The sequence below is a fragment of the Passer domesticus genome, chromosome 9 (genome assembly GCF_036417665.1).
Source record: "Passer domesticus isolate bPasDom1 chromosome 9, bPasDom1.hap1, whole genome shotgun sequence".
In the NCBI taxonomy this organism is placed as follows: domain Eukaryota; kingdom Metazoa; phylum Chordata; class Aves; order Passeriformes; family Passeridae; genus Passer; species Passer domesticus.
The window spans coordinates 36,331,415-36,346,322 of record NC_087482.1 but is presented as its reverse complement, the minus strand read 5'-3'; the positions used below and the strand labels follow the sequence as shown (position 1 = coordinate 36,346,322).

Sequence of the window (14,908 nt, the reverse complement as noted above, 5' to 3'; positions counted from 1 at the left end):
TGGGTAAAAAAAAAAAAAAAAAAAGAGTAATGCTGTGGATTTGCAGGTTGCTTTTTTCTTGCCATGACTCTGCCTGGTATTAGTTCTAATTTGTCAGGTAGAATTTCTTGCTTTTTTCTCATCCATTGAGGATTGGACAACACAATTTTAATAGGGCTTCAGGAAAATCAGTGTTTCCTAACGAAGAATGTTTTGACACCCACGTGTTTCAGGTCAGAATTAAAGCCTTTCCCACAGTCACCATCCACTCATTAACAATTGCTCTGCAATGAGTCCAGGAGCTGCCTGTGTTGGTCTGGTGATGATCAGGCACAAGGCTGTGACCAGTGACTCCTCAGGTCCTTGCTCCAGGGTGGCAATCTGGTGCTACCAAGGACATGTCAGGGATGCTTTTGGGGCTGGAAGCAGCCAATTCTCACTGAAATTGAAGAAGCAATAGAGTCCTCCAGATGATAAGATGCTGAAGAGTCAGGAGCTGAGGACATGGATGAAACCTTTGAAAAATGTCACTAGGCCTCACCTTTATTAATTATCTGCCTTCTTCTTGGAGAAGGGAAAAGGGGAGGTCAAGTCCCCCATGATGCCTTTTTCAAGGACCTGGCCAGATCTAAAACACTTGAACCTCAGCTGTGCTGAGTGCCTGCTGGCCTTGGGTGTTTCATTGCTCCCAGTTCTGCTCTGGTGTCCCAGTGTCACTGCAAAGCTGAAGCCCCTGCATGGCTTCCACACATGGCTGAAGGTGCCTGACAGTGAGAGCTGAGCAGCTCTGGGCTGCCAGGCATGGGGAAAAGCACTCCCTGAAAAAGAAAAAAAAAAAGAGCTGTAGCCTCCCCTTTCCCTAAGTTTCCTCTTCCTTTTTTGTCATGAAGGACAAATTGCCTGGTGAGCTGGAGGGGCTGTGCACAGCAGCTCCCTGGCTGGGAGGTTTCAGCACACCCTGCCCTGCCTTGGGTCACTGCCTCATCCCCTGCTGCAGCCTGTGGGGAAAGCAAAGCATCTGACTGCCAGTCCCAGTTTGAGGGGCACCTTAGAGGATGTTTATGTATATATTTTAATAACTTCAGCTTGGTGCTTTGCTTTGTAAAGCTTTAATAGCTCAAATTTGGCACGGGCTTGAGCAGGTCTGGCAAGTAACTCCTCCTGCCTTAACACCATGTTTCCCCTCTTTGCTGCATCGTCCCCATCACCTCAGAGAGGTCCTCTCTGGAGCTTGGTGCTTGTGAATCAGGTAAGGTTAGTGCTAAAGCCAAGCTGCTGGGGACACCCCAGCCCTCTACAGGCTCCTGAACATGTGAAACTCATTCTACTTTTCTCTTAATAACACAGATTTGCCCCTGCTTCCTCCAACCCTGCCAAAGACCTAGACTGGAGCCAGTGACTGGTGCAAGGGACCCCAGTCACACTCCTCCAGCATCAAATCCCAGTGCCCAATGCACAGCTGCTTCTCTGCTGTGTGCCTCCAGCAAAGCCCTGGCACTGGCATGCCCCTTCACTGGGGGACTTCTGGGCAGAACTCAGCTTAATCTGGTTGTCACTGTTGACAGAGGACAGGGATGGGAACACGTAATGGATGCCATCTGTGTCCTACTTGTGGGACTCAGCTGTGCCAAGGTGACCCATGCTGCACCTTGCCCGTGCTGGGCTTGGGGGTTCCCCCCTTGCAGGAGGCACTGGGGCTCAGGGCTGGCGTGGGGACAGGACAGAGGGCACAGCAAGATGTGCTGCTCGCCAGGGCACCCCTTGGTGGGCAGCCAAGCACCAGCCTGTGCCTGTGGACTTAGTACAGGGAATGCACTTAAGACTTAAAATTGCTTCCAGCCTCAAGAGAAATGATATAACCAAAGGAAATGGTTTCAATAAAAGGGGATTTTTTTTCCTTTTTTTTTTTAAGGGCAGTGAGAGGCTAGTTATTTGGCTGCTCAGCCTGTTTACTCTTTCCTCTTTTTTTCTTGTCTGTGCAAATGAGAAAGGGTCTTTGCTAACAAGGCTGATATGTAACCCCAGAGCACAGCTTGGATCAGCATTCCTGTAACTCTGTCTGAACTTGCTCCTCTAAGAAAGCAGCCCCAGCCCTCCCAGTGAGCGGGCAGCACTGCTCTGTCCCCTGGCCCCAGTTTCCCAGCCATCCCAGCAGAGCCAGAAGCCCCTGAGTTGTCCAGGCCTCCTTCCCCTTCCCTTCCCTTAAAATCAGAAATTTGATGCTTAAATACCTGCAGGCTACTCAGCTTCTAAGAATTTTCAGTACCTCACAGCAGGCCCTACCTGGTTTTATGCTCCCTGTGGTGCTGTGTTGGAGCAATTTGGCCAGGGAGAAGATTTGGAGATGGGGTTGTTTGACTCCCTTTTCCTCCACAAATTTCAGTTTCAGAGCAGACTTGTGTGGGCAGCAGAGCCCAGACAGGGTGGGGACATTTCACAGGGATTTCTGTCTAACCCAGGAGGGAAATCACTGCCAGCCTGGCTTCTCTGCTGCTGTGTCTGTGTCATTACTGTGCCCAGCTTGTCACTGGCCTGCACCCACCCTGCCAGAGACACCAGCACCTCAGCTTCAGCCAACAGTGACTTTTATTTGTGTTTAGTCCTCACAGCTCCCAAATAAGCAATAGCCTTAAAAAAGGAGGAGGTGGAAGAAGAGAGCTTCTTTCTTGCTGCTCTTTAGTCCTTGGCTGCTGACCTGCCCCTTTGGGCTCAGTGCGGGTCCTGGACTGAGAAACCCATCCAGTGCTGTGAGAAGCTTGTGGAAGGCTTACCTTGCTGTAATCTTTAGAGGGAAAGGAAAATGTGGAGTGTTGGCAGAGAATGAGATTGGCTGGTTTTGAAACCTGTGCAGCCATCAGGCAGCCAATCTAGACTCTAGTAGTGGGCAGTGAAACAATATATATTTTTTTAGTGTCCCATGGTTTTAATTCCCACTGGATTAGCAGTGCAGGTAGGCTCAGTCCTGATATCAGCCACTAGCTGTGCCCAATAAACTAAATCTCAGGCTGATGTCAGTGTTGTGGGCTGGGGCTGAGGAAGAGCAATGGAGTTTGGGAGGGGGTGGGTGCCCTGGAGCACCACGTGTGTTGGGGTGCTGGGACCTTGGGGAGATCCCAGATGAACCAGGGAGGAAGGGCAGTCAGGGGTTCCCCCATTCCTGGGTGCATAAGGATTTTTCTTTGCAGGCAAAGGGTCTGTCACCATCTGTAGATGCAGATGGGAACAGGGGTTTGTTTTCAGGGATAGCCAAATAACTTGTTTTTCTCCCCCCGCTGCTTCCACTCACTGCCTCCATCCTAACACAGTAATTTTCCAGAAACTCTCTGTGAGATGGAGCTTCCTTACCAGGGACAAGCGGAGTGCCAGCCAGCAAACACAGTAAGTCTGAAAAGCCTCCTTCAAGGGAGACACTGCTTCCAAGACATACTTGAACACACTTTTATTTTCTGCTCTTCAATGACAGTCTATTTAATCCTCCAGCTGGTAAACAACCCAATCTGTGGTGCACAGGAAAGTCTGGAAGGAAACCTCCTGATGATCACTGAAGCTCCATTTTGTTCCGCTGGAAGGAGAAACTCAACAGCTCCACATGGGCCATGAGGGATGGGGCCAGGAGCTCCATAGCACAGCAAACCCACAGCACAGGCAGAGTGCTCAGAAGGCTGGAGCTGCTGGAGGCACTGGGAGGAAGGGGCTGGCTGTTCATTAACTCCTGAGCCACGCTGGGCTGTGGCAAAGCTCAACAGTGCAGCAAGAGAAGGTACTCTCTTTTATGCTGGGGAGTATATGAGTATTTATATAAAAAATGGCATGGTGTACAGACCACATATGTAGACAAACATAAGCCAAATGTCTATTAAGTATTATAACCATATACAAATGTAATCTCTCAATTTATAATACATAGATTGGCCCAGCAATAATTCTATTATACATTATAATATAATCTTTATTTTCATTGTATATTTGTGAACGTATCAAAGTGAGGCTGTTCTTGTTTCTTGTGTCCCTGGTGCTCCCCAGTAACTCCCAAGTCTAGTGCCAGACTCCAGGACCAACCTGACTTATTTAGAGTCTCTTGTCCCCAAGCTCTGCAGCCTGAGGCCAGCACGGGAACCTTTCAGGGGGCTGGGGGACATTACCACCATGGTCCCCTGTTGAGCGAGGCCAGGAGTGGCACCTTCTGCTGCTCACACTCCCTGCTCAGAGAGGGCCGGGGGGTGATGCCCTGCCCTATTCCTGGGGACAGATCCCGGGCATCCCCTTGCAGGTCACGCCCTGGCTGCACATCAGCCGCTGCCACATCCCCTCTTCCAAGGGGAGGAGAAAACCAAAGCCAGTTACACTTTAGAGAAGGACTCCTTGATGCTTTCTCCTATAAAAAGAAAAAGGGACGCAGTGAAACAGTTTGAAAAGCCCAGCCAACCAGGAGCCCCGAAATTGTTCCCAGCGCCCACACAGGGAATTCACCGCCTGTAGTTGGGATCGCTGGACACACGGGGTCCTCCTAGCTCCGTCCTGCTCCGTCCTCCGTCCTGCTCTCGTCGTCCAGCGCTTTCCTTCGGACCGGGAAGGGTCAGACCGTGCCTGCGGCGAGGGCGGCGGCTGCCGGCCCCACAGCGTCCTGACCCCACAGCGTCCTGACCCCACAGCATCCTGACCTCACGGCATTGACCCCACAGCATCCCGACCCCACAGCATCCCGGCCCCACAGCATCCCGACTGCACAGCGTCCTGACCCCATGGCGTTGACCCTACAGCATTCTGACCCCACAGCATCCCGACTGCACAGCATCCTGACCCCACGGCATTAACCCCACAGCATTCTGACCCCACAGCATCCCGGCCCAGCAGAATCCCGGCCCCGCAGCATCCCGGTACCACAGCATCCTGACCCCACGGCATTGACCCCACAGCATCCTGACCCTACAGCATCCCGACCCCACAGCATCCTGACCCCGCAGCATCCCGACCCCGCAGCATCCCGACCCCATCCCACAGCATCCCAACCTCAGAGCTGGCCCTGCAACATCCCGGTCCCAGCAATCTGGCTTTGGCATGGGCTGAGCGATTCCCGTCCCAAAAAGCTCCGGCCAAGGCTGAAAGTGTTTGCTTCAGAAATACAAAGTGCCCCTTTTCTGTTTGCATGGTTAGGTTTTCCTTTGGAGAGCTTTGGGTTTAGGCAGAGAGGAAGCCAAGGGTATGACCTAAATAGTTTGGATTCTGGATGCTGTCTGTTGGGATTTAAGGGAAACAGCCCAAAGGTGGGTGTTTCTAAAGGTCCAATTTCTAAATGGCCCAAACCACTCCTTTACAGGTCCTGCTTTCAGAAGCTCACTGCCAAGGCTGCAGGGCTGCATTTGGTCCATTGGTGTGTGGCTGGGCTGTTCATTGGGTCCATGGGTCAGGTCTGATGGGATCCATCAGCCAGGACAGGCTGCCAGTCAAGCAGGCATTCACAGCTGGGACCACCTCCCCACTGCTGCAGCAAAGATTAGAAACCACCTGGCTGAAGAACAAAGCCCAGAGGGTTCTGTTCCCTCACTTTCACACCAAAGAAAGCCCAAGCAGCTCCCAGCCAGACAGATATTGTCTAAACACCCACAGACAGCACAGCTGGGAGTGAGTGGTTCTGTCCTTGCCACTCATTGTGCCATCAGCTCTTTAGAGGTACTGACAGGGAATAGTATTTAGGAAAAATAAAAACAAAAAAACATCCAGAAATCCATCCATTTATGACCCTGCATCTGACCCCAAATTATGACTCATGACCAAAAGCGATGAAAAGCTCTTGCAGTGATTTGAACAATGATTTTTCCAAGCAGAGGCAGCTCTAAGCAGGGAGCACAAGACTCCTGAGAAAGCAGGAGGATTGCACTCCAAGCCTGAAAGCTGCAGATGAAATTTGTTGCATCATACAATCGGTTTTTGTGCTTTGTGCTTCAGCTAGACAGGGGGATACCAAGATAGCATGAGAAAGGCCATTTCTTCAAGATCTCCAGTGCAGATTGGGAGAAATCAGTCACACTGCCAGGATCACCAGCAGCTTCATTTACTTTTCTTTTTCATTGCTTTACTAAAGCCCATCTCCAATGGAGCAAGCAAGGAGGGAGTGTCAGCATAGAGATGCCAGTCAGAGGCAGAGAGGAAAAAGGTTAAGATACAACAGCTGAAAATTGTTAGATGGAAACACCATTTTTTTTACAGATACTGAGAGCACTGTGGTTTTATAAAACCTCCCATTGTATTGCACTAATAAGTCAAGTGTTTGCAGCCAAGCCAGCAGACAAACTCTACAGCATCTATTACCAGTGTGTTTATTTACAAAGGCAGCCAGCAAGCCAAAGCCAAACAGAAAAGAGGAAAGACTAAAATATGGACTGGCTTTAATTTAAAATCCTAGGGCTCGGTTTGTCATTTTATTTTGTGTTTCACTCCCTCCTCCCTGTTTTTTCTTCAAGGAATGATTATCCAAAGGCAACCAGGAAAAGGACTGTTTCCCTCTAGGTGTCTCTCTCCCTGTTTTTATCCTCAATTTTTCTTCTCTCTCTCACACACACACAAACATACACACACAGACTTTTCTGGTCTCCCAGTCCAACATTACCTCTCCATTACCACAGCAATCTCCCACATCCCAGCCCAGTGTTCCCCCAAACACTTTATAACTTTTATAAAGGGGCTGCACACAGGAGCAGCCCATGCTGTCATGGGAAGAGATGCCAGCACTGCCAGCAGGGATTTAATGGATTTGACCAGAAATCCAGAGACGTGCACACACAGGCACTCAGCACTCTGCTGTGGAGTTCAGGGGAAAGCACTGAGGACCTGCTGCAAGCTTTTCCTCTCTATCTTTGGAGAATTTTGCACCCCAACTGAGAACATGTGGAAGGAGAGGAACAAAAAAAAACCTGCAGGGATAAAAATGTGGTCAGAGTAACATACCTCTGTGTGTTATATCCCCCTCGGTAGGGGATGGCACAAAGGACAGAGGGGAACAAGACAGAAAGGTGGGAGCAATTTTAAATAAAAGGAAAAAGTTATATTAAATTATTGCTTTATTTCTGGTTCTATGCAAGTCTCTGATACACTCCACTCTGACCCCTGAGACTCCATGTCTGCCCCCAAACAGCTCAGTAAGAAGGAGAAAGACCTGAAGGGATCCTGCCCGAAAAAGGAGCCTTCCCAAGATTTGGATCTACAGAGGAGTCTCTTAGTTACAAGAAAGTCCCCAACCAAGGCAAGAAGTGTCCAGTCCCACCACCATTCCCTGTAGATATTGAAGGGCGGGAGGGAAAGGGAAGGAAAAGCTCCAGCCCCAGTGTATTGAGAAGTGTTCTTCCTCCAGAGCATGCATGAACAAGGCATCAGGAGATGGAGCAGACCCTCACAAAAGGGCACAGGGAAGAAGTCAACCAAGAGATGAGCTCAAGGCAGCAGGAGAGGAATTGTGGCGAGGTGAGAGTTATCCAGCTCTCCCTCACCTCTTCCCCCGCATCCCCTGCCTCACCGGATGCGGAGGTACGAGGGGATGGAGTAATTGAATAGCAAGTAGTCCATTTTGTATAAATTAAAGAGTCTCCTTTGGTAGAAGGGGCTAATGTCCTGGAAGAACTGGGCTGTCATGTCATCTGTCGTCCTGGTGGTCTTGGATGAAGCCGGGAACTTGACGCTCGTGTCGGCCCCCACCAGCTGCAGGATGTAGTTGGCATCTTCGGCCAAGGTCTCGTACTTGCCCACCACGTCGTAGTGGATGATGCAGGGGTGGCAGAGCGAGTGCACCCGCTCCCAGTGCTCATTGAAGGGCTCCTCCTGCTGCGTGCGCGGATCCAGCAGGTAGTACACGAACTCCTCGAAGCGCACGTCGTCGCCACGCTCCAGGGCGCGCTCGCTGGGCTCCTGCCGGTGCCGCCGGATGATCTTGGTGCCGTAGCGCTTGTGGAAGGCCGTGTTGTAGCTGAGAGTGAACTTGTTGCGATAGGCCGAGACCAGGCGCTCGAAGGGCTCCCGCACGAAGACGAACTTGAGGTAGCTGCGCAGGCGGGAGTTGATCTCGGGGACGCTGTACTCGGACAGGGTGCGCAGGTTGGAGGCCACGTGGGCCTCGTGGGCGGGGATCTCCAGGGGGTCCTGGTACTTGCCTTGCCCCGTCAGGACCATCATCACCCGCTTCCAGTTAGTGCAGGCCACCTTGGGCACGTAGCAGTAGAGCAGGCCGTGCGCGTCGTCCACCACCAAGTGCCGCAAGTCGTCCGGCCGCAGGAGCCGCCGCTTGCGGGTGTAACGGCTGCAGATGTTGCTCAACATCTCCCGTCTCTGCTGGTGAACTGCCTGCAGGGACGACTGCTCAAACTGGGGAGAAAAAACCCAACACAGGTCATCACCAGCTTGCTCAAGCTAATTGTGGCCTACACGCAACACTTGGCCCACAACTGTCCCCACTGCCTCCCCTTTAGTGGGTGGGTCAGTCACACATGTGGGATTTTGGAGACAGCACTCACTTTGAACACATCTTGATTTGGGGCACTTAATCCTTGGACATCAAAAGAAAGGATAAAACATGATGAGGAGCTGGATGAGGAGAAAATCAAAGGGGGTGAGGGAAGAAGGGGTGGTGCAGAGAGGGTCAATATCAGAGCATTTTTTTAAAAGCAGACTCACACACTGGGTTAACTGCTCTCCCTCACACCAGTCAGGGGAACGCACAGCCCCAGGGATAGAAAGCACAGCCTGTTTGCTGGCACAGGGCCCTGCACACCTCCTGCTGCTGTGGGGCATTGCTGCCTCACACTGACACCCACACACATGTGCTTGCTGTGAACACCCAGCCAGGGGCAGAAACGTGGCAGAACATTTGGGCATGCTGGATGGAAATGGCCTGGGTGTTCTGCCAAGGAAAGGCAAATGGAAATGGTCTCTAATTCTGATGATCAAACCCTGGTGAGCAGGAGGGGAGCTGGAGATGAGGTGGGGTGGCAGGTATGATGGAGAGGAGCAAGGGGCTGAGTTGGTAGTGCTGGGGCCCTTCCTGAAGCTTTGTGCTCCTTCTCCTGAGGGACTTCTTCCACACAGGCCAGTCCACTGCCTCAGCGCTGGTCACAGTTTCCTTTGACAGCAGGGATGAGGAAGCAACACATGGTCCTTTAACCCTTCTGACCCTCACATCAAGAGCTGGCAGCTGCTGCACTGGCTTACCAGAAGCCCAGAGTCCCTTTACCCCTGACCCAGCTAAAACCCCCTTACAGATCTGGGGACGTGACCTCTCCTGTCACGGTTTTTTTCAGAAATCCCAAAATGTCATTAGAACATCTGGGGTAGGAAACCATTTCCAGGAAGTTAGAAGGGGAAGATCCCCTCCTCCTCCTGCCCACTCTGTCCCCGTTTTACTCACAAGGGTTGGGAAATTCTGTGTTCCTCATTGCTGGGAACATCCAACAGCCTTGTCTGGGAACAGCAGCACCAAGCACCCGCTAACCTGGGGCAGCTCTGACCCCACAGGGCTGCGGCTCTCATGCCACCTCCCAACATCAGAGTGGCTCCCACTTTGGGCTTGTAAAGCTCCTGCCAGGAGCTGGGACAGTAAGACAAACTGTCCGTCCTGTGGGTGATCCAGACATCTCCAGAGAGACACTAACATCTGGGCAAACAGCTCCTTCTGCAAGGGAGGAACCACACTCAGACTCTTTTGGAGCTTATTTCCACAAAGGAAAGAACCTTGTCCAGGCCACCTTAGTGACCACTTTCTCCAGGAACCTGTATGGGCAGTAATCTGAGACAGGGACAGGAGAAAGCATCCCATCCTTAATCCTTCCAGCAGGGACATGATAAGGGAAAATGCCAAAATGAAGGCAATTCAGGTGAACAGATGCCAACTGCCAGCAAGGTATGACTCTGACATTGTTGGCTACTAGGCTACAAAGAAAATACAGCACCTAGGGAGGTGATAACCACAGCTAAAGAAGCATTCTCATGCTGCCTTGCAACACAGCCAAACCTTTCCGTAGAAACTTCTTTTGTTTGGAGCTTCCCTGTCAGCTTTTACAATTGGAAAACTTTTTTGCAAGGGCTAAGAAAAAGAGGTATTTTAATAATGTCATTTTTTTTCAGGTGTTTTTCCCTGCACTTGCATAATTCAAAACTATTGGACCAGAGAGACAGACAGACAGACACTGTCTGCAGGCATGGCAACAAATAAATGTGACTACTTTTCAGCAGCCGCCCACTGGAATAAATGCATGTCTTGCAGTTATTTCAGAGCAAAATTGCTCCCTTCATTTCCTTCTCTTTAAAACCCAGGGAAATTAAGTATCACTTTTAAGGAAATAGCACCACGACATTCCAGCAGCGCCAGGGCTTGCTGGCATCATGGCCAAGGGAGTCCATATTTGTAATTTTTCAGAGAGCAAACGTGCTTTGGCTGCTTACAGATGTAAGAGCATCAACCTAGACAGTGACACAAAGCAACAGCTATGGGAAAAGCTGGCTCTGGCTGCTGCCCACGGGCACTGGGGAGGCAGCAGGGGTGGCAGCCCACTGAGGGGCCACCAGCACTGCCCTTTGCTCTTGGGGGCTGCAGCAGACGACAGTCCTATGGACATGGGGAGATGCAGGGGACATTTCATGGGGGCACGTGGCATGGCACCCGTTGGAGGGTGGTTTCCCACAGGGCTTCCTGCAGGGAAGTTGTGGGTGAAGATCCTTCTGCAAAGGGAAGTGTGGCTGAATTCGGGGAAAACTGCCTGCCCAGGGGGACATGCAGCAGAAAGAAACAAAGACTTTTTACAGCTCTGACCACAAGCCCCACTGTGAGGGGCAAGCAGGACACCTTCCCTGATTCCTGCACAAGGAGGGACCCACTAAGCCCACCTGGAGGGGAGTGATCCTTTGCCCAGGCTGTGCCTGGCTGCTCGTTTCTCAGCAGATATAGCTGGCACAGCTCAGAGTGATGGAGAGGCCCAAGAGGTTCCAGGATTATAAATCCCCCATGACTGAGTCCAGCTATATCTATGTAAACATATATAAGTGCAGATTCCTATGTCTATGCATGTATATATAGCAGCTAACACAGAAACATCTGTCAATTATTAGCTCAGGAAGGACAGCAGTGAAGCTCTTGCCCAGCTATGATGGCACAGAGTTGTCTTTGAAATGTTCAGATGGCAAAGTCTCCCAGGTTTGCCCAGCTATGGCTCATCCCACTGGTAATTAAAACATTTACCCAAGTACCAGCAATGGCCAGAAGCAGTGTTTATCAAGTTACTCCCTCAAGCAGTGTGGTCTGGTCTTTTAGACACAGCCAGAGGTCCAGCTGCAAGGACCCTGGAGGTGGTTGGACCTGGCACAGTGCCCCACACACCAGAGGAGTAGAAAAAAGGGTCAGCACTCAGTGCTCCACTTGATCTTCAGCCCACCACTTCTGTGTCCCTGTCCCCTTACCTGGTCACTCTCGTACAGGGCCTGGAGAGGGCTGCGACCAGCCTTGCCTTGCCAGGTGGATCTCATCTCTTCAGAGGCTGAAAAAGGAGAGAGGAAAATCAGAGGGGTTGGAAGGGTCTGCTTCCCTTGCCTTCTCTTTAGATGCCCAAGCTGGGATAAGGCAACCTCTCCCAAGCAGAGACAAACTCATTTTGCTCTGGAAGGGATGCTCAAGCAATGATCTTCCATCCCCCTTACTTTGTAACTAAATCTGCAGTTAGGATTCAAAAGGTCCAGACGTATTTTTCATCAAACAAAACACCATAAATAAAGGTAACAATTACAATTTTAAGAACAATTAGGAAAAGTTTGATCCATATGTTTTTGGGAAATGCCACTTTGTCCAGGTTTGTATGTTTGAGGGATGACCCAGAGGAGACAGGACCCTGCCAGCATTGCCACAGCCCTGTGAGGGGTGAGACTGCTTCTGTCCTTGGCAGAGATGGAGGGCAGATGCAACACTGGCAGCTCTGTGCTGAGCCCCCACGGGTTCAGAGTTTGCACTTCCAGGCTCAGAGACACAAACAGGAGCATACAAATTGGTCAGGTGCTTTGTCTGACCAGTAAATCTACTGAAGTTCTTATTTGCTATTTATATTTTTTCCATCCCTTCTAAACCAACAGCATCTCCTCTGGTGTTTGAAGCTGAAGACAGCCACCCAGGCTGCCCCTGCCCCATCCCTGCCCTGCAGATCAGCTGTTTCATTTTGGAGGTCCATTTGCAGCAGCTCCAAACCCAAGGCTGGATGTGGCCAGCCCTAAGTGCAGCACCAAAACCCAGTCAGTGACAGCTGCTCAAGTTCTCCTGCTCATAAATTATTTAGGGATGCAACCACCTTCCAGGCTAGGAAGCATCTGCTTCAGCTCAGCCTCTGAGATCCCCTCAGGGACCTGTTTCCAGCAGAGTGGGGGAAGAACCATGTGGCCTGGATATCCCAAACCCAGCACATGGAGCCAGCCATGGCAGGGGCACAGGCTCTCACTTGCAGCAACACTTTCAAGCAGCTCTCCCCCCACTCACCCACCCTCTGCTGCTTGGCTCTGACTCTCTCCACTGGCAGAGGATGCCACCACAGTTTCCACATGACAAGGTTTGTAACCATGGGGGCTGTGCAGCCCTGGAGTTGGCTTCCACAGAAGGAATCACACCATGAGTTTTAAAATGGAGAATTCTGTTTTTTCTGAAGGGGAAGATAGGACACATTGTTCAGGAGACTGTGGCCTGGGAGGCTCTTCCAGTCCTCCAAGTTCCTGGAAAAAGCATCTGCCACAAGACATTTCTGGCAACATGAAGGTTTCTAACAGAAGCTTTTTGCATGACAGTTTGGGGCCCTGGATCTTTTCATTCACTGACCATCACCAAACAACCCCACATTTGTTACACAAGTCCCAGATGGCATCTGTACAACCAAAATAACCAGAAGGAAAAATCCAGATCCTGTGTTCATTTTGACATGCTTGTATTTTGCTTAAACGAAAACTGTACCAAAGCACAAAGTCACCAGGGTCTCAGCTAAACATTATTCATTCCTGGAGCTGTAATTAGGAGGAAATGACTGCCTGACCTCACAAAATTTCATCAGCAGTGCCTGTACGCCTGCGCGTCCGTGGGAAATGACACTTCCTGCAGCGCTGGATTGATCAAGATGTGACTCAACGAGAAGGTACAGTTTCTTCCTCAATCCTCTGTATCAGTTACCCCACAGGAGGCTGAAATAGCATCTGTGCCAGTGGGAGATAAGCACTGAATCCAACGTACAGTGCTCGGCTGAGATGCTCATCCCAGAGGAGCCCCAGTTCACATTTCCAGGCTCAGCCCTCTGCAAATGACAGGGAAAGAGATCGACCTTGAAAACTCCTCTCACTGCAGCTCACATCTGCAGAGAGCACTCAACTTGAGCCCCTTTCCCCTCTGGCTGATAAACTCCTGTTGGATGTGGGACTGTGACCCTGCTGAGGGCTGCCAGCAGTGCCTTGCAGCAGACACTGCTCCTATATTTAGTAAAAACAATGTGGAGGCGTTTGTTTTTGAGATTAACACGTGCATCAGTCAGAGCCTTTCTCACGGGGACAGAAGCAGACCCCGGGTGGTTCAGGCTGACTTAAGGCTGTTAGAAATGCAAATAGCTCGTGCTGGTGCTGCACAGGGCAGCGTGGAAACATCCCAGGGAAAGGCTTCAGTGCCTGCTGCAGCATCAGGTCACGGCCCTGGAGGAGCACTGGCTTGGCAGGAGGCTCTTTGGGCTCAACAAAAGGCAAATCTGCAGCAAAGAGAGGAGAGAGCAGAGGTCAGACAGGTCACAGCCATGCTCTGACCTCTTCAGTCCTCTTTTTATCAGAGGGACCAGCCTGGCCAGTGGCTGCTGCACTTTGCAGGGCTCTTGCCAACAGCCCCAGCAGAAACGTTGCAGAATGGATTTCCTCCAGCCCTTCCCCAGAGCAAGATCTGGCAGAGAACAAGGCATCTTCTCTGGATAGCAGCAAACCCCCTGGGATCCCTGCTATGCTTTTGCTGTATAGGGTTCCAGGAAAAAAAAAGAGGAAGAGATAAAAAAAAAAAGGAAAAAAAAATCCCTGCCAGGCTGCTCCCGTGCAGCTGGAGGAGGCTGGGAGTGCTGAGCTGGCAGGGGAAGACACCGGCACTCAGCACTGGCTGCATCCTGAGGCTGTGAGCTCCAAAGTGGTGACACCATCCCTGCCCAGCACTGCCAAATCCTCCAGAGCAAGGCCTGGCCTGGCAGCAGGTTGTGGGTTTTTACAGGGCTCCACTGCAGGAAGTCTCCTCGCTCAGAAACTGTCTGCTCACACTACACACAGCATCCTGAGGAGAAAAGCAGCTGGGATCCTGGCTGGGCCATGATGGTGGCTTTGGAGCAGGGTTAAGCCCCAGGGCAGATGCAGCATGAAGGGGACAGCATCTGCAGTGTCCCATGGGATGGAGTGTCCATTCTCCACAAGGCTGGGTCAGAGCAGCTAAAGGTGTGTGAACAGAGACAAGCCCAGGCTGTCTGTGCCCAAAGCATCCCCAAAACATCTGGGATCACAGTGGTAGGCATGCCAGGGCTGCTGCAACCCTCTTGTGCCAGCAGCAGGCTGGACACAGTGATTTAATGGAGTCCACCCCACTAAGATCAGCCTTTGACACCCAACACAGCCTTGCCCCATGACCCCAAGCTGTGGCCACCCCCTGCCCACCAGCCCCAGCACCTGCAGCATCACTGCAGCACACACCCCTGTCCCAGCCCTCCCTGCTGCCAGATGCTGGCTGGAATTTGCACATCCCTCCTATTCCACTCATTCATGCTGAGAGCGAGTCAGGCATCCCATTCCCTGTACCACTGGTTTATCAATCTCTGGAATGCCCCTGGGACTCCCAAAAAGTTTGGGAAGGCCAAGGAATACTGAAATAAATTACACTGCTGAGGAGGGAGTAGCATGTGAGTGAGTTAATGGT

At 51.2% G+C, this 14,908-nt stretch overlaps 1 protein-coding gene across 2 annotated transcripts in view; it reads right to left on the bottom strand.

Annotated features, from left to right (window-relative positions):
• Positions 1-6,273: 6,273 nt before the first annotated feature.
• CHST13 (carbohydrate sulfotransferase 13) overlaps positions 6,274-14,908 on the bottom strand; it is a 30,378-nt gene continuing 21,743 nt past the window's right edge. Inside the window, exons 1-3 of one of the 2 annotated variants that reach the window (XM_064432732.1) lie at positions 13,020-13,569; positions 11,416-11,492; positions 6,274-8,331 (exon numbers count right to left, since the gene is read on the bottom strand). In XM_064432732.1, the coding sequence (XP_064288802.1) occupies positions 7,486-8,331; positions 11,416-11,481 (912 nt within the window). In that variant the 5' untranslated portion in view covers positions 11,482-11,492; positions 13,020-13,569 and the 3' untranslated portion in view covers positions 6,274-7,485. Of the gene's footprint in view, positions 8,332-11,415; positions 11,493-13,019; positions 13,570-14,908 lie in introns of those variants that run through there. The other variant, XM_064432731.1, reaches the window with a different exon arrangement.